The sequence below is a fragment of the Euprymna scolopes genome, chromosome 44 (assembly GCF_053919585.1).
Source record: "Euprymna scolopes isolate OS-2025 chromosome 44, ASM5391958v1, whole genome shotgun sequence".
NCBI lineage: Eukaryota > Metazoa > Mollusca > Cephalopoda > Sepiida > Sepiolidae > Euprymna > Euprymna scolopes.
In genome coordinates, this window is record NC_136525.1 from 675624 (window position 1) to 698520 (window position 22897).

The 22897-nt window shown below is 34.1% G+C and overlaps 1 protein-coding gene and 1 non-coding gene across 4 annotated transcripts in view; one reads left to right on the plus strand and one right to left on the minus strand.

The window, feature by feature from the left end:
- The first annotated feature begins 141 nt into the window (after positions 1 to 141).
- Trnal-cag (transfer RNA leucine (anticodon CAG)) lies at positions 142 to 225 on the plus strand. The gene has a single exon. It is a non-coding gene; the product is annotated as a tRNA-Leu (tRNA).
- A 5224-nt stretch (positions 226 to 5449) lies between these two features.
- Positions 5450 to 22897, minus strand: part of LOC145268647 (tRNA-dihydrouridine(16/17) synthase [NAD(P)(+)]-like) — a 59671-nt gene continuing 42223 nt past the window's right edge. For all 3 annotated transcript variants that reach the window (XM_080124129.1, XM_080124126.1, XM_080124128.1), the window contains exons 7-12: positions 21179 to 21323; positions 19370 to 19466; positions 17351 to 17445; positions 14929 to 15127; positions 10904 to 10979; positions 5450 to 5610 (exon numbers count right to left, since the gene is read on the minus strand). In XM_080124129.1, the coding sequence (XP_079980255.1) occupies positions 5573 to 5610; positions 10904 to 10979; positions 14929 to 15127; positions 17351 to 17445; positions 19370 to 19466; positions 21179 to 21323 (650 nt within the window). In that variant the 3' untranslated portion in view covers positions 5450 to 5572. The remainder of the gene's footprint in view (positions 5611 to 10903; positions 10980 to 14928; positions 15128 to 17350; positions 17446 to 19369; positions 19467 to 21178; positions 21324 to 22897) is intronic.

The following is a 22897-nucleotide window of genomic DNA, read 5'->3' on the forward strand; positions in this document are numbered from 1 at the left end:
GCTTGTATAAATTAAGTGAATCTAAGGTGATTTGTATTATTATTTGTATAAGAAGTTATAAAAATAAACTTATTAATAATAAAAAAATATATTAATTTAATTTTAGTTTATATACATAATATGATATGAAATGTTTCATCTGTCAGGATGGCCGAGCGGTCTAAGGCGCTGCGTTCAGGTCGCAGTCGGGTCTTCCCGGCGTGGGTTCGAATCCCACTTCTGACAATTACTATTTTTACAATTTATTCAACTTATATTAGCTCATATTTGTATTAGTAGTTCTTATATATATAGTTCTAGAAAACCGTCAGGTATGATATTTAAATTTATGCAAAATTCGCATTTGTTATTAAAAAAAATGTAGATCTTATATTAGTTTCAATAGCCACATAAATTTCACTTCCCTTGTTATGTCCTTTAGTGCTCATATTTCATGAGGGATGTTTCTGACTAAGAAGGAAGAATTGATGTTTTCTGGATCAGTATCTATTGTTGCGGGGCCAGTCGTTCGGAGACAATCGACCCAACAACTAACAAGGTAGACACAGGCAAACGGTAAACAGCAAAAAGGCAAAGAAGAATGACAGACACAGGTTGTTTGGTTAAAGGCGAGGGTTTACCTTTTATTTTTTTAAAGGAAGCAAAGAAAAATAAATAATCGTTGGATCTGGATGCTGGTCGCCTGGAAGGTCAGGAAACAGGTACTCTAGACGTAGCATGGTTCAGGGTTGCTTGCTAGGTCTGGAACAATCAGCTGGACGTCTAGGTGGCCCGGAACGGATGGTGGACACTGAGAACGGAGGGGTCAGTGTTAAGGAACGTGCGATATTGGAAACGGAGGATCAATGTTAAGGAACGGACGACACTGGGAACGGAGGGATCAGTGTTTAGGCACGCACGACAATGAGAACGGAGGGATCAATGTTTAGGCACGGACGACACTGAGAATGGAGGGATCAGTGTTTAGGCACGGACGACACTGAGGACAGAGGGATCAGTGTTTAGGCACAGACGACACTGAGAACGGAGGGATCAGTGTTTAAGAAATGGACGACCGGTAGGGAGCCAGGTGCGAGCAAAGTGGCAGGCGGGCCTGTAGGAGATACCAAGGGCTGGAAGGCTGCAGGAGTGATCTGGAGGCACTGGAGCGAGCTGAGAGGCACCAAGGGCTGGAAAGCTGCAGGAGTGAGCTGGAGGTGCTGGAGCGAGCCGGGAGCACTGGAGACTCGAAGTGAAGTTCGCTGCTGGTGGATCTCAGGAAGCAAGCACTAGTGGATCGCATTTGTGAAAAAACTTATTAGCCCTGATAAGGGCTGATTGAACTGCTGCTCAGAATGGCTGCTCCTGCTGCTGGTGGGTTCGGACAACGTGACTGGTAGCGTCAGTCGTTGCTCCCTGGGCGAGTTGCCCTGACTTGGCCAGAATGAGCTGTATTCATTTTGCCGGCGTAATATTAGTGAGGTTGGTCCCCATGAAAACAAACAAACGACTCTATTTAATTCTTGAACAAAATTTATACAATCAAGAGTAGATTGGGAGTTTGTTGATTCCATCTAAATTAATTTCGTCTAAAGGATAAAAATTAAATCGCCTGTTTTGTTGGTGTTTTGTTGATATATGTTCATGCGTTTCACTTGTGTTTGGCCAAACATTTTACTAGTGTTTAGCCGGTAAGAGAAGGAGCGGGGCAAAGAAAGAAAGAAGGAAAAAAAAATGGAGGCAGTGATTTGAAACCGCGACACTATTCCATCTAACACTAATCATTGACAAGTGTTTTACCTTAAAGTATGCCTTGGCCATAGCGATTTCTTAAAAAAAAATTTTTAAAAAATAGAACCAATTCTGTGTTTATTGAATCCAATATAGAGTAGTAGTTCCAAAAGTAAAAAAGAAAAAAATGACTTGGATGCCATAAGATAGAATCAAAACCAAAATATTTAGTGCTCCAGTCTTCTTTGTTACTCTCTGAGCTAACCACAGATGAATAAGAAAATTTTAAAAATTAACTGATTTTTTCAATGTATATTTGCGCATACGTAGAAGTAACATGTTTAGTAGTCTTACATCTGTAAAGTTCCAATTTTTCAATTGTGACCCCCTTAGAAGCTTCCTTCTTTTTTTTTTTGGATTAAAATCCAAATCTTTTTTTTTTTTTTTAATTTTTTTATTACATTTTCACCCCAAACAAGGCACATTGCCACTTTGGTGTAGGGGGCTACTATCAGGGGAAACATCTACTGGGGTACTATGTAGGGATTAGGGCAGCGAGATGTTGGTTCACGTTGCACTTGAACTTATGCATGTCAGTACAGTTGGGGAAGCAGTGACCTGGAATGGAATTCCAAAGTCTAGCAGTTCTGGGGAAGAAACTACTGGAGTAGAAAGATCTTTTACATCTAGGGATCTCTACAGTGTGGGGGTGGGATTTTGCAGCTTGTCGGGTCTGTCGAGGGTGTTCACGTCGTGGGGGCACAAGTGCTTGCAGTTCTTCAGAGCATTCACCATTATAATACTTGTAGAACAGGCAGAGGGATGCAACGTTTCGATGATGGGACAGAGGCTGAAGTTTAGATGCCAGTTTCGAATTTGTTCTCCAGATTAGAATCCCCTATAAATCAAGTCTCAAGTCTGTAGATCAAAAATTGACAGAGTAGTTTGGTAAAGACTGGTCAAATGTGAATAAGTTCTTGATGAGCCATCCCCTTACATAATCCAATTTACTAAATTTCCATTACTAACAATTACTACAATATTGTCCCCTTGACTACCGTACACTCATTAACCCTTATCCTCGAGTGGGCTCCGTGGTAACTCCTTTGTAAAAAAAAAAAAAAACAAACAAAGAAAAAGAATGTTTTCTTTTTAAGTTTTAAAATATTTTTCATACTTCTACAGAAATTGAACCAAACTATTTGTTTAAATCCCAACCTTAGCCTTACTTAAAACGTAACGAAACTTTGAAATTTAGTTCAGCAAAAAGTCCGGTTGTTTTAGATCAAATTATATAAAAACACATTCACATTTTAGCTGAAATGCAAATTGTCCATTGTTTCTTTTCAATTTATATTTTCATTACTCATTAACTGGGCGCCTGTCATTGTTTGGTCATAAAATATGCTTAAATATATCTTAATTTATGTAGATTTTGTATTTATTATTATAGAGTCACTTTTCTATTGATTATTATATATTAGATTAGCATTTCAGCCTGGCATTGCCCGGGTGTTTGCAGGTTTATGTTGAGCAAAAAAAAAAAAAAGGGGGGGGTCAATTTTTTTAAACTTTGACCCCTACTATGACCCCTTAACATTTCTTGTTTTGGGCTCAAATCAAGTCCATGTCCAAGGAACCTATATCTAAAATTTTAAGTGTTTAGACCCAAAATTGGCGGAGGAGTTTGGTAGAGTTTTCAAAGGTCAAATCGTTGAAATCAAAAAATATAGCGGTCCAGCTTTGTAGTTACCATTTGAGCTATTATCAGATTGATAAGAAATAGCTAAAAATGAACTGACCTTAATGTATAAATGTACATTTTGACACATCATGCATACAAACATGTTAGTCGACTTACGCCTGCCAATTTTTTATTAGATGTTTTTGAGATGAGTAATTTGTATATTTATTTATTTGCAAAGTTTTATCCTCATCTTCATGGTGGTTGTTTCACGGCGTTTTGACCAGCTAATCCTCTAGCCTGCTTTTGAGTAGGATTGAAACCGCTATCTTGAGAAGATGCTCACCTGGAACCATAGCGCATCAACTCTTCTATCTACTGTGCCACGGGCCCTGAAGAAGGCCAGAGGATTAATTGCCCAAAATGTTGGTGAGATAACAACTATGGAAGGCAGTAATTACTGAGGATACAGTTAAGAGATTCAGCATTCCTATCCTGTTGATATCAAAAACGCCTTCAGCGACTTCATCGCCACCAGAATGCAAGATTTTTACGTTACTGGTATAAATACACTTAATTTGCATTGGCAAAAGTCTGTTGATTCTGATGGTGCTTATTTCGATCAATAAATTTTTGTTTGAGCCGAGATATGTTCATCTGAATTTAAAAGTTAAAAACTGCAAGAACTTTCTTGTCAACCTGATATTTTGATTGTGAAAGTTTTATTTAAATTCAAAAAAAACAAGTGAAGCATGCATGGTCCCCCGTAAGTGCACAGTGAACCAGGCATAAAAAAAATGACCAAGTTCGGCATCTGCCCCCCCCCCCCCCACCATTTAGCCCAAAAGTCCCCAGGGGACGTCAAATCCTGGTGATAATGAACAAATAGTGCAGTTTTAGGCCTTAACATATGTAAATTTGAGTTCTGCACCATACAAAAAAAGAAATGACTAAGTCCATCATTTGCCCCTCACCCCCATTTAGTCCTAAAAGTCCCCAAGGCCTTAACATATTTAAATTTGAGTTTAGCACCATGCAAAACTACTAAATAGACATACACTTGAAAATTTTGGAAAAATATGGTAAAATAGTTCCAAAAATGGAGTGTTTTTATTAGCCCTAAAAGAGCCCCTGGGGCACATCGAATAGTTATCACAAAGTATAGACAAACAAAATTATATAGAAATCAGTTAGTTACAACTTTTCAGAAGGTTTTATAAAAATCCAAGGAATTTTTTTTAATAAGCACAAAAGTGTAAATTTTAGCCATTTTACCTGGAGTTTTCCCGGAAACTCCGTTCTGTTAATTTTTTTACTCATATCATGTTTAATGTTCGTGCAAAATTTCAAAAAATTCCCAGGTGTAGTTATTGAGAAAAGTGCGGACAGACAAACAGACAAGGGTGGATTTACAGGTCCATCCTCCTTTAGTCAAGGGACCAATTACAATTTGATGTAATGCTGATTATAACTTTATTTAACTTACAATATCCACATATTTAGGATTACAATTCTGTTTCCCTAAAAATGGCACACTGGATTGAAACAAAAATAAAAATTGACTCAAGTCTTTACGGATTTCTCCTTTGATGACTGACTAGTGAGCGTGGTGCCTGGCATTGCCCATTCGTAAAATATGATTAAAAAACAGGGACTTGGGTGCCATGGGCGTGCATAAGAAAGTTGAGAATTTTAAAAGATAGGAGAGCGAAAAAAGAAAAAAAAATGCTGTGTGGTTGATGCGAACTTGCAAAAGTTAAGTTCGCTAGTAACCAGACCATAATGACACAGATGTTATGACATTGCAAATTTAGCTCTTTAACATGAAACGTCAACTCGATTGTTCATGCATGTGCGATTAAAAAAGTGTGTTGAAACTAACATTTTTACCTCCTCTGACTGAAAAGATGAACCGTACCATCAGAACAGATACAAAACAAAAAAAAAGATTGGACAAAAATTGAAAAACAAAAAAAATCAAAACGAATAATAAAAAAAAATTGGACAAAAATTGGACAAAAATTGAAAAACAAAAAAATAAAAAAACACAATAAATTTAAGTTTTACTTTTATTATCTCATTTCACACATTTATAAAACACGATCGCTGTTTTCCTTTTCCCTTCAGACACAAAACACACAGCTTCCAGTTTGCGTTGATAAAATATATAATTGTTTTTTAGCTTTTTGAGCGAGTCTTGAATGAAAAATGGTGACCTAAAAATAAAAAAAAGAAGAAAATTAAAATTTTGTAAAGTTAAAATTCAGCTGTTATTAAAAATGATTAAAAATGTAAATTTGCTGAAAAAAGATAACAATTTCAAATATTTTTTTAGATCTTTGTGTGGCCTGATTAGTCTACTTCAAAAAAAAAAAAAAAAATGTGTCAACGTTTAGTTTTTAAATAAATAATTTGTATAAATCAAAAGTTCCCCACCTTTTTTAAGTGATGGCATACTCATACTGAGTTCTTTAAATTTTCACAGCAAAAAAAAATAATGGGCGGACCTGAAGAATCTTGACCCCTCTCTATTTTTTTTTATTTTCATTTCTTTTTCAATTTTTTTAGATTCTTATCGAATGAATATTAATAGATTATAAAAAAAGTGAAAAAATAGTTAATATTTAAATATTTGTAGGTGGTGTTCAATTTCTGGTGTAAAGTTTCAGTAAAGCGATCACTCAATGTTTTTAGGCCAAATTTTGCGAATTTAGCTTTTTAAAAAGTATTTTGGCCTTTTTGAATTTCGCTTTTAATCTTAAAAAGGGCTAAACTGCTTTAAAAAGGTTAAATTCGCTAAGTTTGGCCTCTTTATTTCGCTTTTTTCTCTTTTTAAAAGGCTAAAAGCGGCTTTTAAAAGGGCCAAATTTGGCACTTTTTAATAGTAGTTTGGCCTTTTTAAAAATAATCTCAAAGGCTAAACTGCTTTTTAAAAGGCTAAATTCACGAAATTTGGCTTTTTTTTTTTTTTTTATTTCACTTACATATTTTCAAATGTCCAAAAAGGCTAAACTGATTAAAAAAAATTTTAAAATGGGCTAAAATAAATATGGACTTAGAAAAAATTTTTTTTATAATCTTGTACTCTAGCATCCATTCAATAATAATACACTGCAAAAAAAAAAAAAATAATAAATAAAAAGATGAAAATAAAAAAAAATGGAGATGAAGGCAACATTCTTCAGGTCCACCAAAAAATCATATTTTCAGTGTTTTGTCGTTATAATAAGAAAAATCAAAATATTAAATTTCAAGTAAAACCCAATGAAAAACAATTAACGAAAATGGAGTTTTGATAAATTGGCCTAAGACTTTTTTAAATTATCAGAAAATAATTACCTCCCTTCAAACTCTCTGATTTCTTTTTTCTTTTTAGTAAAACTCAATTTTCACTAATTGTCTTTGAAAATTGTTTTCATTAATAATTGGTTGAGCGGCCGTTTTTATCTTATGGCATATCAATCCTTTTCAGGTTATTATTTAATGCCGAATCCACTAATTTTGAAGAAAGATTTTAATAGAATATATATATACATATATATATATATATATTTTTTTTTTTTTTTTTCAAGTAAGTTTCTATTTAACCCATAGTTGGGACCCTAACAGGTACTACCACTCCGGGTCAGAGTGGATCTGAGAGCAACGGCAATTAAAGGGTGGTTTCATACTCCTCAAAGCCCGCAAGCTGGGGCCTCACCATCGGATATAGTTTAAGGTCATATCCAGGACCTCATTAATAATTGATTTTCTACCTGATCATTTTTTTGTAATTTTTGGATATGTTCATTACTGTGACATGACAGTTAAGGATGTGGTACTATATCTTAGTGCCCCGGTTGTGGTGGTTGTTCCTCCCCCTCTCCAGCATGACCAGAAGGTTATTTGGCCATAAGCAGAGGAATACACAGAAATAAGCAACCAGAATGCAATCCCACAATTCCACTTCCTTTTCTCAATCTCTTTTTTGTCCGGACAGCATGGGGTAAGACATATATTTTTATCTCTCCGAACTAGTTAAGGTTAGTTAGTGTTAAGTTCATTGTGAAAATATGATATGTTAATATTGTAATATATATTTTTGTAAAATAAAATAGTTAAGATCTTATATATTACAATTGTGTCATGCGTTGTTTGTGCCGGTATTGAATGTCTACCTTAAGTCAAATGAAACAGGCCTTAAGACAAAGAAGATTCCAACCATATCAAACCCTCAAAGAACAAGACGTCATTCTGGGAGAAAAACGAGCCAGCTAGACCCAACATCTCAGATGCTTTTTCTCTTCACCTAGACAAATAGACGTCTAATCGACAGATCTTCATACGCGGACCATTTCCAGGACATTTAGTGGAACACATGGGTCGGTCACACGTCAATGACTGGCTCATAGTTTAGCAAGTAGGTAACATCAGTTTTACTTGAAATTCAATATTTTGATTTTAGAATTTCACTTTAACAATGAAGAAGGTCTAAAAATTTCTACTCATAAAGTCATTTTGCAATAAAATAATAAAAAACAGAGAAGACTATAATAAAAAATTTTATTCACATAAATCAACATACTCTGTAATCAATATCTAATATAGAAAAATAATGGTGAATGTTAGTGGGACAGTTGTGCCTGGTGTTTTTTAACTACTGCTGCAATATGTGGGTGAATGTGAGAAAGACACTCTTCAATATTCTTTAAGTCTTTCACATTTTTTATTTTTATCGTTATTCAGATACAAATAATCCCAGTTTACATAGAATTGCAGATTGTGATGGCTTCTTTTTTTTTTATTAGAGTTGAAAACTCTTCTATAACAGAAATCCAAAAGGCGTTCAATGGCAGTTGTGCACACTTCAATATGAGGCCACGATCACTGGAAAGACTTGCTAATTCTTCCTCTTCACATAACTCAAAACTGGAAAAGGTTAATGACTGATAAATCTAGCCATGCTATCATGATTACGAAACATGTCTTTATCAATTATTAAACAAAATGAAATTAAATGGCTTTTAGCTTTTATCTCTTCGCAGCATACCAGTAATCATAGTGTTTTAAATTTGATCAAATTATTTTGATACTAAATTATTTTTTAAATAACTTTTACACAAAGCATCTTCCTTATGCATGATATAGTGTTAGCTGTTGAAAGAAATCTTATATTTTGGATTATTCGAACTAATATTTAAACACAAAGCATCCTTCTTTTGCAAAATATTGTGAAGAGGATATTGGCAAACTGTATTAACAATGCCCGTGTCACTACATGCTGCTCTGATCTTGTGTCGCCTCTACGAAGTGCACCGCTGGAACCATGAATGACTGGACCTGATATCGACGGCAGCTTCAAACTGACATGCCTGGGTGGTGTCTATACAAGATGCAAAAATTCAGTTGGAGGAGCTGACTCAATCGACCCACAGTGAATGCATACACAATAACAACAAACATGATATTGTGCTTTTATACGTATAAAAAAAATCTTATCTCAAAGAAAAGGGCCCACTCATCAGTATGGACTTAATATATTTTAAGTTTCATCAGTTATATGTCCATCAACGTTTCATTTTTATTGTAAGACTTCTTCTGGATGACTAAATTGAAGAAAATAAAATACCACTACAATATTTGAAAATATATTTGTTTTGAAAAGAATGACTGTTCTATTTCAGAACGAAAAAAGTTGTCGGAAATTCAAAAGTTATAGCATTGTAAAGAGAGTAAGATTATTTTTTGTAATGTCATATAGGCATTAATATATTTAAAAAATATGATGTATTTTATTTTCTTTAATTTAGTCATCAAGAAGTCTTACAATAAAAACGAAATGTTGATGGACATATAACTTGGTTTGTTCCTTTTTCATCTCTCTCTCTCTCTCTCTCTCTCTCTCTCTCTACATATATATATATATATGTATGTATGTGTACTAGCAGGGCTACCCAATGTTGCTTGGGGCAAAATTATAGCATTTCTATTAAAACTTCTATATATCTATCTTTCTCTCTTTCACCCTTCCTCTCGCCACCTCCACTTTCTCCCCAGCCCAACCCATTCCTATCTTGACATGCGCACGGAGATACAAATCTCCTTTATATACTAGATGCCTCATGGAATTCCGGCATTTTCTTTCCAAATAATGGCACAGAAGAAAAAAATGCATCTTCTAACAAAATCCTCAGAGAATGAAAAATTTTTTTTTTAAGGTTCAGATATTATGCATCCAGAATATACCAACTTTGTGGGTGTGTGCCTTGTAGTTTTTGACTTTTAGCTGTACACAAACATACATGTATGAGGTGCCTTCAATAAGTTTCCAGGCGTTTTTATTGATAAAAAGCTCCCTTTGAAGTAATCTCCTCTGACTGCAATATACTTGTACCGTTCCAACAACTTTTGGAAGGCCTCATGAAAGTTCTCTTGCATGAGTGCTAATGACCCTCATCACAGCCAGGTTTACAGTCAATTGTCTCATTACAGCTTCCAAGGTTTTCCTTGAATTTAGGGAATAACCAAAAGTCACAAGAAGTAAGGTTTGGAGTATAAGAAGGGTGAGGAACTATTTTGATGCCCATCTTGGTCAAATAATCTGTGACAAGGATGGCGTTGTGGACTGGTGCATTCATGCAAATCTTCCACATCTTCCGTTCTTCGCGAATAAGTGTGTATGCAGTTCCCACACTAATATCAAACTTTGCACTTATTATCTCTATAGATACATGATGGTCTTTATCTATGAAATTCTTTATTTGGCCAATCAACTCTGGTGTTCTGACTTCATTACTCCTTCCACACTGCTCGTCATCCCTCAAATACTCCCTGTCTTGCATTTTTCTAAGTTCAAAACAATTTTATTGCATATCGTTCTTCTAAAATGTCCTCACGTCCAGATTGCATTTTTGAAATTCACCAACTGTGATGATTGGGCTTTAGTAGTGTGTATTCCAATTCCTGTTGTAGCTGTTGATTTAAACCTGAAGTCATAAAAATTAGTCAGTCATCTCATAAGATGTATAGCAATAAGATATTGAATTTTCAAGAGTCTACGACAATTTTAAATGTCCGTACAAAAAAGTCTGGAAACTTATTGAAAGCACCTTATATATTCAGGCAGCATTTTTGGCGATTCCTCAGATTAAACCTCAATTGTAAAAAAAAAAAAAAAAGAAAGAAAAAATAAAGAAAATCACACAAAAACTTTTCGGTAAAAAAAGATAATACACCAAAAAATTATACAAATTCATTTGGTATTTTTGTTTTAAAAATTAACATCAAATAAGTGTTGGGGGCCATCTTTGGCCTTATTCAGGCCAAGATAAAGGCAATAACTCAAACTTTATGAAAAGTTAACAAAGCCCCCCCCCCCCTCAATTACCATGTAAAGAATAGCTGTCTAATTAGTCATTGTAAAGAAACAGTTTTGTTTGTGCTCGAAAGTGTTTGTGAATCGTTAAAGCTTGACAACAATGAGTCGACACGCAGCAGCAATTCTAGTCAAATAAAAATAAGAAGTCTTACCGATGCAATCTAATGTTTCGACATATGTTTTCTTGCGACAGCAATTTTTGCAAAGTGCATAGCAACATTTCTGACCCTGAAAGTAAATTAAAATTATATAAATAAGATGGCTGCAACTCAACATTACATTAGTGGCCTGGCAAGGCCACAGGGAAGACAACCAGAAAAAAGAAAAAAAAAAGAAAAAAAAAAAAACAGGAAAAATTCATCCCAAAGCAGCAAAACTAAAGCTGGATTGCCAGGACACTATATACAAATGTAAGTAAATTTGGGCATATTTTATTGGTTTGAAAATATAGGTTACTTTTTACCAATTGTCATCAAATTTTAACCATAAAATAGTATTATAATCTTCAAAACGCCTGAAAATTTTCATGTAGTTTCGTCCCATAGAACTAAAGATTTGAGCATTTCAAGATTTAATTGGGCTACTAGTTGTAATTTGGCTACATATGAATTACAAAATATCTGATATTTCCCCAAAACATCTGACCTTGATGAAGGGGAGACTAAAACTTGCTGCTATGGTTTTAAATGATCTGAAATAACAGCAAGAAGGGACTTGATTCCAAATATTTCTCATATTTTATATCTCCTCTATTTGGTTTTCATACATAAAATAAATTTCACAGTGTATAAGGATTATTTGATATTGAAGCTATTCATAATCGTACCCTATTTCAAAAAGAGGGGAGATATAACATATGAGAAACATATGCTGTTATTTCAGATCATTTAAAACCATAGCAGCAAGTTGTAGTCTCCTCTCCATTAAGGCCAGAGGTTTCGGGGAAATATATATATATATAATTATTTACTATAAAAATTATTAAATACCTACAGGCACTGGTGTTTCATCCTTTCGGGAATCTTCAGTGCAGGGTGTCATGATTAACACCAGTCGATAGATTCGAACCCGATGACACAAACCGTCTCTGGCTTCATTAGCAAGGATCTAATCCATTCGGCTACCGTTAACCGCAAGAAACGCTGTTGAATTTTAAACATTTATTTCTTTAAATGCTTTTTAACGTAAGTCAGAGTGATCTAATCATTATATGATGATCTGTGTATGTGAGCTAAATTGACGGACTTTAATTCAACTGAAAAGTGCTCAACAATAAGAAACGAGTTTCTCAAAGGAGCTTACATAATTATTTACTATAATAATTATTAAATACCTAGAGACACTAGTGTTTCATCCTTTCGGGATGCGCAGATCATGATGTTACAATCATAAGATTACTCTTGCCCATCCTGTCATTTACGCTTCATATAAATGTTTATTTCAACTGTATTTCTTGCGGTTAACGTTGGCTGTGCTGTTTATTCCTTGCTGATGGAGTCAGAGATGGCCAGGTTCGAATCTCCCAACCAGCTGTAATTGTGACTCCCTGCATTGATGAGTCTCAAAAGGATGAAACACTACTGTCTGTAGTAATTATAGTAATAATTATATATATATATATATATATATATATAGAGAGAGAGAGAGAGAGAGATAGTGTGTTAATCTAAGGTAATTTCTACAGAAAATCCGATGCTTGTTAAGAAAGAGTTGACAGATCGATTTTTTTAAATATGTCGTTTATAGAAAAAATGATATTACATACTTAATTGTCATGCCGAAAATAGTAATATATCCAAAAATTACGAAAAAATCATTGAGTAAAAAGTTATTTATAGTTAAAAGTAATTTTTACGGAAAATTGGGTAAAATCGTATTTTTCTTAGACGTTTTACCTTTTTTCTGTTGTTCTTGGCCTTTGGGCTAAGATCAAAGTGTAATATCTGTTCTGCAGATGCTGCACTTAAGACAATTTGTACCAATCAATGGAGGGGAAACCCTCTATACTGGGACAATTATTATTTTTGGTAACCAGAGTGCTCCCTTTTTGCCTACTTTTAGGGGAGTTGGTTTTTACCCCACATTAAAAACGGCCTTGTGCCTAATTTGCTTTGGTGGGGAAGCAAATAAATATAATAAAGCAGGCAGTAAGAAGCTATATATGTAGGGGACATAATCCCGAAACGACTATTTTAGATTACTTGTGTCATGGCTGCAATATTTGTTTTTTATAGTGAAAGACCTTTTTTTTTTCTTTTTTTTTTTTTTTTACTAAAAACACAATAGCAGTTTTTCTACTCAATGAATTTTTTCCTATTAAACGTAAATAACCTCGAGTTGTTTGAATATAGTAATTCTGATGTCTGTAGTTCAGGCCGAACGGATAGAAGCATTTTGTGTTGTGGACTCTGCATGTCAGAATTATTTTCAGATTTAGCCTGGCGACACAATCAAGTTTAAAAAGAAGAAAATGGAGAAGAAAAAGGAAAAGGAGGAAGAAAAGAAAAAGAAAGAGAAGAAATGAATAAAAGAACAAATTTATAAAAAAGAAAATACAGTGAGATTTTCTTCTTTTTTTTTTTTACTTGGGAATCACCACTTATCAAGGCTCAAATGCCACACGAGGATACGGGTTAACGAATGTAAGGTGATAGTTTCATAATTATTAATGGTGTAGATTATGTAAAATTTGATTATTTATGGGGACAACAAGAACTTGTTTACATTGGATTTGAAGACTACCATGTATTCAACCAGAAAGCAGGCCAGCAGAACAGTGTTCCACAAACGAGTAGTTCTGAGAAAGAAGTTTTGTTCATGGAATCTGTGTTTAGATTTAGGCACAGATGGAGAGTGGGAAAAATCATATATAGTGGTTGTAACTAGTCGAGTGATTTTTTTGTCAAAGTTTGGCAAGAGGGGACCATAGATTGGAGTTCAGTCAAGCATTTGCCATGAAAATAATGATAAAGCAGAGACAGGCTTGCAACGTTTCTTCTGTGGGAAAGAGGTTGCAAGGAAAAGGGCATTACCTACTAGGTTTCAACTGGGATTAGATTAAAAAAAAAAGAAAGAAAAATGAAAGAAGAAGAAGAGGAAGATTAGCAAAATCATGGAACTTTTGAATTGCAGAAAGATTGACAAGACAAGGAAAACAGACTTACCAAACCATGAGAACTGGAAAGTGAGATTGCATAATATCAGATACTGTCTGACCCATGAACAAAGGGAAAGCCACATTAAATGAATAAAAGAAGATGCTTGACACGATGAAATCAGTTCTAAAAGGCTGATATTTTTGACGAAGTTTAGTAACAGTTGGTTAAGCGATATGCAAATCACATACATAAATCAACAACCTCGACTGAAAACATAAACTCTTTAAAAGAGGTATTAAAGGGTTCAAAAGAGAGTTGCCAACCTAATTGGTCCCGCACTGTTAGCTAGGCTTCAACCTCTGTCCCATCGACGAAATGTTGCATTCCTCTGTCTATTTTACAAGTATTTTAACAAACTTCAAGCCCTTGTACGCCCTCAACGTAAATACCCCTCACAAACCCGACAAGCAGCAAAATCCCACCCCTACACAGAAGAGATCCCTAGATGCTTTGCGCAGAGAAACAGAGGCTGTTCTTGGCTTTTGGGCCAGGAGCGGAAAAGGAAGTAATTAGTTCTGGTCAATGTGGGAGCAACCCTTCATATCAGACAATTACTTTTTAAGTCAATTAGTTTGCTCAATGTGGGGGAAACCCTTCATATCAGACAATTGCTAATTTTGGACCCTGCCAGAGTGCCCCCTTGGTGGAGCTGGGAACTGGTTTTTCCTCCCCACACTAAAAAACGGCCTTGTGTCTAATTTGCTCAGTGGGGAAGCAAATAAATAGATGCCAAAAAGTCTCCTACTCTAATAGTGTCTTCCCTCTGACTGCTAGACTTTGGAAACCCCTTCAGAGTCCCTGCTTCCCTGACTGTACTGACATGCAGAAGTTCAAGTGTGATGTAAACAGACATTTTTGCTGCTCAACTCCCTACATAGTATCCCTGCAAATTATGTCCCAGATAGTAGACCCCTACATCAAAGTGGCACTATGTCTTGTTTCAGATAAAAATGCAAAAAAAAAAAAAAAGACATGCATACAAAAAAATAAATGAACAGCTTCTACACACTGATCCGTACCTTGGGATTGGCACAAAGGCTACAACGTTCATATTTGATTTTCAGCGCTGCATCAAATAACTTCCCTGGATTCCTCAATTTCTTCTTGAGCTTTTTCTTTGACAAATTGCTGTCTTCGACGGAAAGTTCGATGAGAGGACGTTTCAATTTGCTGGCTTTTTCGGCAGAATTTTTCGGGTCCTTGTTTGCAGGGCTTGGTCTGTTTAAAAAAAAAAATTTTTTTTTCAAGTAAAATTTTGCTTTATAGAAGATTACATGAAACCAATCTTTATATTACCAAAAAGTTATGGTGTCTTGTGGGTTTGTTCATACGTGAATAGAAACATGACAAAAGAAAGGAGTAGGCACAGTACATATTACAAAGGAAGTAGTTTTTATAACGTTAACACCCGAGTTAAAATACCTGCAAAGTTTACACGTTTTTTGTTTTTTTTACAAAGGAGTCACCACTTATCAAAGCTCAGAAGCCACTAGAGGATAAGAGTTAGTGAGTATACGGTAATCAATGAGACAATATTGTAGTAATCATTAGTAGTGGAAATTTGGTGAATTGGATTACTTAAGGGGATGGCTAATCAAGAATTTGTTTACGTTGGACTTGAAGTCAGTTGGAAAGCAGGGAAATGGAAGAGAGTTCCACAGGCATGCAGTTTAAGAAAGAAACTTTGTTCATGGAATCTACATTTAGGTTTAGGCACTTGAAATACTTTAATGGTGAATGCTCTGACGAACTGCAAACACTTGTACCTCCCCGACGTAACTACCCCCGACAAACCCGACAAGCTACTAAGTCTCATCCCTTTACAGTAGAGATCCCTAGGTGCAAGAAAGCCTTTTACTCCAATAGTTTCTTCCCCAGAACTGCGGGTCTTTGGAACTCCCTTCCGGGATTCTGCTTTCCCAACTGCAATGATATGCAGAAGTTCAAGTGTAATGTTAACAAACATCTTTCTACTCTTCTCCCCTCATAATGACCCCGCTAATTAATTCCCTAATTGTAGCCCCCTGCTTCAAAGTGGCACTGTGCCTTGTTTGGGGTGAAAATTGAATAAAAAAAAAAAATAAAAAAAAAAGATAAAGAGTTGGGGGAAATTATTGATAGTGGTTTCAGTTAGACGAATATTTTTCATAAAAGTTTGGCAAGGGGGAGGGGGATCATAGATTAGAACTCAGACAAGCACTTGCCATGAAAATGATGATAGAGTAGGGAGAGGCTCGCAACATCTCTTCTGTCGGAAAGAGGTTGCAGGGGAGAGAAAAGGACATCCCCTGCTAGGTTAAAGTCTATTTTGAACTCTGTCAAGACAGAATAGAGTGCTTCTAGTAACTTCTGCCCAGATGTACTTGGCTCTTATACAGGTAGAGAATTGCATTGGCAGTGAGATATCTGCTGGAGCAGTAGAATGATCCAACCATTTTTCTAGCGACCTTGGTTTGATGTACGTGTTTCATTTCAGATTAGGAGTAAAGGTCAGACTCAAAAGCTTGTCAAAACATGGAGCCTCCTCACGATGAGAGCCATTCATTTCAGCTGATGCCAGACAGGAGTCAGACATGGGTTTTTATATTTAAAGAAAAACACATAACTTATAACCATACACAGGGTTTGTACAGATTTTCAATGTCCGTTCTCAAAGTTTTTCAAGGCTTTCTCCGGACAAAATTTTATTTTATTTTTTTCTTATTAAGGAGTTCAATTTACGATAAAAGAAGAGGTATTATCTAAAATCGCCACAAATCATTTCTTTGTTTGCATATTTTAAAACTGAACATTAATCAGAAGTGACATTTCCAGGGAATTCATCATCAAGCCCAAATATCAGCTGATGCAATATTGTAAACAAACACAGACGGAATTTGATGAGCAACATTATCGTTATTATTATTTTTTTTTTTTTTGTGAATTATTCCATTAATGATAGTAATAATAATATAGTTTCAATTTCAGACAAACAGATACCAAATCTCCATTAATAATAGAATTAATTGTTATAATCAAGTTCCATATTTCTAAAACTGTTGACCTCTTTTGCCAGCTGATCCAATCTGATATATATGAATGCCCTGAAAAAGTCACTTCTGATTAATGTTTACCAGCTTTAAAATATGCAAACAAACTTGGCTGTTTTTTTAACAGAAAATTTTAAAACTGGTAACATTAATCAGAAGTGACTTTTCCAGGGCATTCATATATATATCAGATCAGATCACCTGACTAAGAATGTCAACAAGGAAGTATGGAACGATCCAAAATAATAGTACAGTTTCTGCTTCGAACAAACAGATACCAAATCTCCATTAGTAATAGAAGTAACTATATATTTAGCTTCATGCAGACAGATACAAAATCACCAGTAGCTATAGATTAATATCAAGCAAGCAAAAGAAGAAAAAAAAGCACTGTCCCATTCTGGGTACTTACGGTGGTCGTACATAAGGCTGGCAGATCCAGTACGGGTGAGGCAAACCCATTTTCTGTGCAATACTCGGATCATCTTTGCTACATTCAATGTCTTGCTGGAAAGAGTTAAAACATGTTTTTTTTTCAAAAGTTCAATAGATATAACACAAAAACTTTAATAATTTTGCTACATTCAATATTTTGCTGAAAAACTGTAGAAACATTTTTTTTCAAAAGTTCAATAGATATAACACGAAAACTTTAATAATTTTGCTATATTCAATATTTTGCTGAAAACTGTAGAAACATTTTTTTTTTCAAAAATTTCAATAGATATAACACGAAAACTTTAATTATTTTGCTACATTCAATATTTTGCTGGAAAAACGTAGAAACATTTTTTTTTTTCCAAAATTTCAATAGATATAACACGAAAACTTTAATTATTTTGCTTGGTTATTTAAAAAAAAAAAAATTTCTTTTTGTGACTGTTTGACTGAGGTCGTTGAGTGCTGGGGGTAGACAAAGAACAAAAGAAAAAGATGACAAAAGAAAAGGAAGTAGGTTTAGTGAGTAATAAAAGAACTTATCAATAGACAATGGATAGGAAGTTGTTCTTAACGCAGACAAAGAGAAATAAGGGTAGGATTTAAATTAAGGGTGTGACGAATGACAATGAACTAAGGATCAAACAATAGGAACGACACTTGATGGGAGAGTACAGGGGTCAGTCGGACGCTTAGTTAGTTGAGGCCTGAACTCCAAGGTGGACAGTTGAAGTTTGAATGGCACTGAAGACAGACCACAGATCGAGAGCCCTTGAACAAACAGAGATGAATCAATCAACTAACTGACGAAGACGGCCTCGAAAGTAGATATAAATGTGGACCTCAAAGTATAGAGGGTAGTTTCACACACACCCAGATTTCAACCGATATGTAAAGTATCGGCGTCTGTGTTTTTCCTGCGTTTGTTTTATTTTATTTTTCTACTTGTGGACCTGTGTGCATCTTCATCAACAGTCGCCAGTGTGAAAATGACGACACAGTCGTAAGAAAGTAAAGATGAACGCAAAATCCATTGCACGCACAATGTCTGGGATCAGTGTCTTGTTGGTGGTCTGGAGGATAAGGGTTAATGAGTGGACAGTAGTCACTAACACAACAAAGTATTAATAGTTAGTGGTAGGAATGGGATAGAAATGGTGGGGGGGGGGGCTCAACAAGAACTTGTTTACATTGGACTTGAAGACGACCATATTGTAGTCGTATTATTTGGATTCATCAAACTACTTATCTTGAATGTGATTTTCACAACATTTCGGTTGATGTTACCTTCATCCTTCTTCAGGTGTATCATGTCAAACTCGAGAATGTTTCTATCGATCTTGGGAATTTTGACGGAATTTTGAGCGGAATCCTTTATTTAATTCACAAGGGTAGCATGCTCTTGTTCTGTCAGCCATGACTGGATAGAGGTCCTAAGTAATTCGCATTTGTATTTTTCGGTCGCCTACTCTGAGGATTGAACCTTCAGGAGAATATCACCTTTTACAATTGATTTTTCCAAGTACTCTAACCACTGCGCCACGGGTCCTTGCGGAACAAGAGCAGACAGAACAAGAGCATGTTGTCCCCGTAAAGTAAATAAGTAAATAAAGGGTTTTTTCACTGTGGTTTCGTATGTGTAAAAAAAATTTGGTTAACAAAGGGGAGGAAACTTTAATAAATTTTTTTCACACATCCGAAACCACTGTGAAAAAACAAAAACCAACTCGAAGAATACGAAACCATCTACGGAGTCAGTAACTTTTCTCCTTTCTTTTCCAAGATAACGACCAACATGCCTGATGATGGTCGAAGGCTACACTGACTGAAACATTGCACAAATAACACTCTAAGATGAGAACAAGTGTCTGATCAAAACAATAGATTATTTTATTTAATTTTAAAAAGTGAATTAAAAAAAAAACAAAAAACACAAGACTCACATCCAGAAAGTCAATTTTTTTTGGATTTAAAAAAAAAAAGTTCTGCTTACCAAACATTTCTCTTTGAGCTGCTGAGTGGCCGATTTGAAACATTGTAAAGTATTTGCTTTGGCAATTTCATCTCGGATGTCTTTGTGAACTTGAACCCTGGAAATATGAGAATTATTTTATTGCATTGCAGTTAATAATTTACAAATAAAAAAGGGGGGAGCGAACATTCTTACTTTGGGTCCTTTTGATCTGTGCATTCATTGATAAAAATGCTTTACTTCCAGTTGAATTATCAACAAAACATGGTTCTTATTTAGATTAAAATGTTATGGATCAATTATACTTGAAGCACCCCACAATAAACAACAACCAAAAGGACACATTTTAGCTTGACACCGGTTTCTTTTACTTCCAGTTGAATTATCAATAAAACATGGTTCTTATTTAGATTAAAATGCTATGGATCGATTATACTTGAAGCACCCAATAACAAACAACAACCAAATGAACAATAAAAAATTTTTTTATTTTCATTTGTTCAGTAGATTATTATCAAATGATTACTAATCTACCAGATTATCAAAAAAAACCCAAAAACTTCAATATTTAACATTTTTTTAGGGGTGCTCAGTTTCTAATACAATGTTCTCGTAAATCAATCCCCCATTTTGGAAGTAATGACTTTTTTGAAAATTCAAAGTTTACTTTATCTGTACTATTACAGTTAATGTTTGATTTTATCTGCCAACTACATGTGACATGTTGAGCAAATTTAATGCAAAAGTCTGGTGACAAAAGTCGATAGATAACCACAAATATTCATCAAATTTTCTGTTCATTTGCTTAAAGAATGCTGATAAGTAAAGAAAAGAACAGATTGTAAATGTCAAAAAGGCTAAAAAAAAGCTAAATTCGTAAAATTTAGCCAAAAAAGTTGATGAGTCCAAAATGGGATTTCTATTTACTATAACGTTGTATTAGAAACTGAACACCCTTTAAAAAAATATTAAATATTGAATTTTTGTTGTATTTTCTTTTTTGATGATCTGGTAGATTAGTGACCATACGATAATAACCTGCTGAAAAAATTGAAAAAGACGAAAATACAAAAATTACAGAGGGGGATACCACTTTCAGATGTGCGCCAATTTAAAAAAAAAATACTTAAAAACATTTTTTTAAATAAATAATAATAAAAAATAGTAAAAAAAGTTATCTTAGAGTTGATATTTTTAATCTTTTAATATTATTTACCTAACAAGCTATCCATTTCATTAATATTTACCCTCGAGTGGCATTTTGGCCTTAATAAGTGACGAATCATTAGTTAAAAAAAAAAAGTTGACATCTGGATTACTCAAAAATACAAAAAAAATTTTAAATAAATTTAAAAAAAAATTAAATTAAATAAAAAATTACAAAATAGATTTTTTAAATAACTAAAGATTCTTTTTTCAAATTGAAATTTGGATCACTCAAAAATACAAAAATTTTTTTAAATAAATTTAAAAAAAAATTAAATTAAATAAAAAATTATAAAATAGATTTTTTAAATAATTAAAGATTCTTTTTTCAAGTTGAAATCTGGATCACTCAAATTTTTTTTTAATAATAAAATTAAATAAAAATTGTTTTTCCATTTTTTAAATGTTTTTTTTTTTTTAAATAATAAAAAAAATTTTTAGTTGAAATCTGGATTATTCATGCCAAATCTTTTTAAATAATAAAATTAAATAAAATTTGTAATTTAAAAAAAAATGAAAATTTAAAAAAAAATAATTAAAAATGTTTTTTTAAATAATTAAAAACAATTTTAAAAAATAAATAAAAAAAAACTTTTTTTTAAAGTTCAAATCTGGATTACTCACGCATGTTGGAACATTTTGAATAAATGTCCACGAATATAAGAAGTGGAACACGGGTATTTATCGACCATTTCCAGATATTCTTCTGCCATTTCCCAGACAGGAGGACTAACACCATTAAATAAGGCAGGGTTGTGTAGGTTTCCTTCTAAATAACGGAAAGAAATAAAACTATGTTTGTCTGTCTGTTATAGCAACACACAAGAAAAAAAAATGGAAATCAACTAAGATATCTCAATAAGGTGTATATCATCAGAAAGAGTTCGATGATCTACAAAAAAAATCTTACAAAATTTTTTTAAAATCTGACTAAAAATAAGGAAGTTGTGACTATTTTCTGTGTGCTATGGATATTTTTCCGTCATTATGACTATATACATTTTGTTATAAAATTTACTTTTTCCAAAAAGATGATATATTTCAAAACAATCTGCAGTAATTTCCTGCAATACCTTAAAAATTCCATGTATAGATTAAAAAAAATAAGTTGGAACATATCTTATCAGCAATATATATATATATATATATATATATATATATATATATATATATATGTACTAGCTGGACACCCGGTGTTGCCCGATCATACATTACGCTTAAACATATTTCAAATTATGCAGATTGCGTATGTGTTATTATGGAATCAATCCTCTATCGATTATTATATATTATGAGGAATAATTTACCTGCTGGATTAATTCAAAAAATAAACTAAAAAAAAACAACATAATAATGATAATGTGGTTCATCAAATTCCGTCTGTGATGTTTACAATATAACATGATATTTGGGCTTGATGATTAATTTTATTGTCAATATATGATAGTCTATAATATAAACCTCACCTGTCTGTTTAAATGTATGTATGCATATATGTATGTATGCATGTATGTATGTATATATTTAAAAAAATTTTTTTTTTTATTACATTTTTACCCCAACTAAGGCACATTGCCACTTTGTTGTAGGGGGCTACTATCAGGGACATAAGCATCAGGAGTAATGTGTAGGAAGTTGGGCAGCAAGATGTTGGTTCACGTTGCACTTGAACTTCTGCATGTCAGTACAGTCGGGGAAGCAGGGACCCGGAAGGAAATTCCAAAGTCTAGCTGTTCTGGGGAAGAAATTACTGGAGTAAAAGGTTCTCTTGCATCTAGGGATCTCTACTGTGAAGGGGTGGGATTTAGCTGCTTGTCGGGTTTGTCGGGGGTATTTACATCGAGGGGGTACAAGTGCTTGCAGTTCGTCAGAGAATTCACCATTAAATTACTTGTAGAATAGTCAAAGAGATGCAATATTTTGTCAGACAGAGGCTGAAGTTTAGCTGACAGTTCAGGACCTATCAGGTTGGCGACTCTCTTTTGAACCTTGTCTAGGAGCGAGAAACTAGTGGCAGATGCACCAGCCCAAATATGACAACAATACTCCATACATTGGAGAATGGTGGCCTTATAGAGGTATAGGATACTTTCAGGCGTTAATAGCTTTCTAGCACGGCAGAGAGAGCCCACTTTCTTCGCAGCGGTCCTGGCAATGTTCACAATGTAACTGTTCCAACTCATGTTTCCTATGAACGTTAGGCCGAGGAGTTTAAAAGATGTACTTTCAGATAAAGAGTCATTGGCCATTGCCATTGGCGGTAGGAAAGGTTTCTTGTAATAATTGAAGGAAACAAGTTTAGTCACGGCAGCATTGAAGATGACCATTCATTTTTGTGCCCAT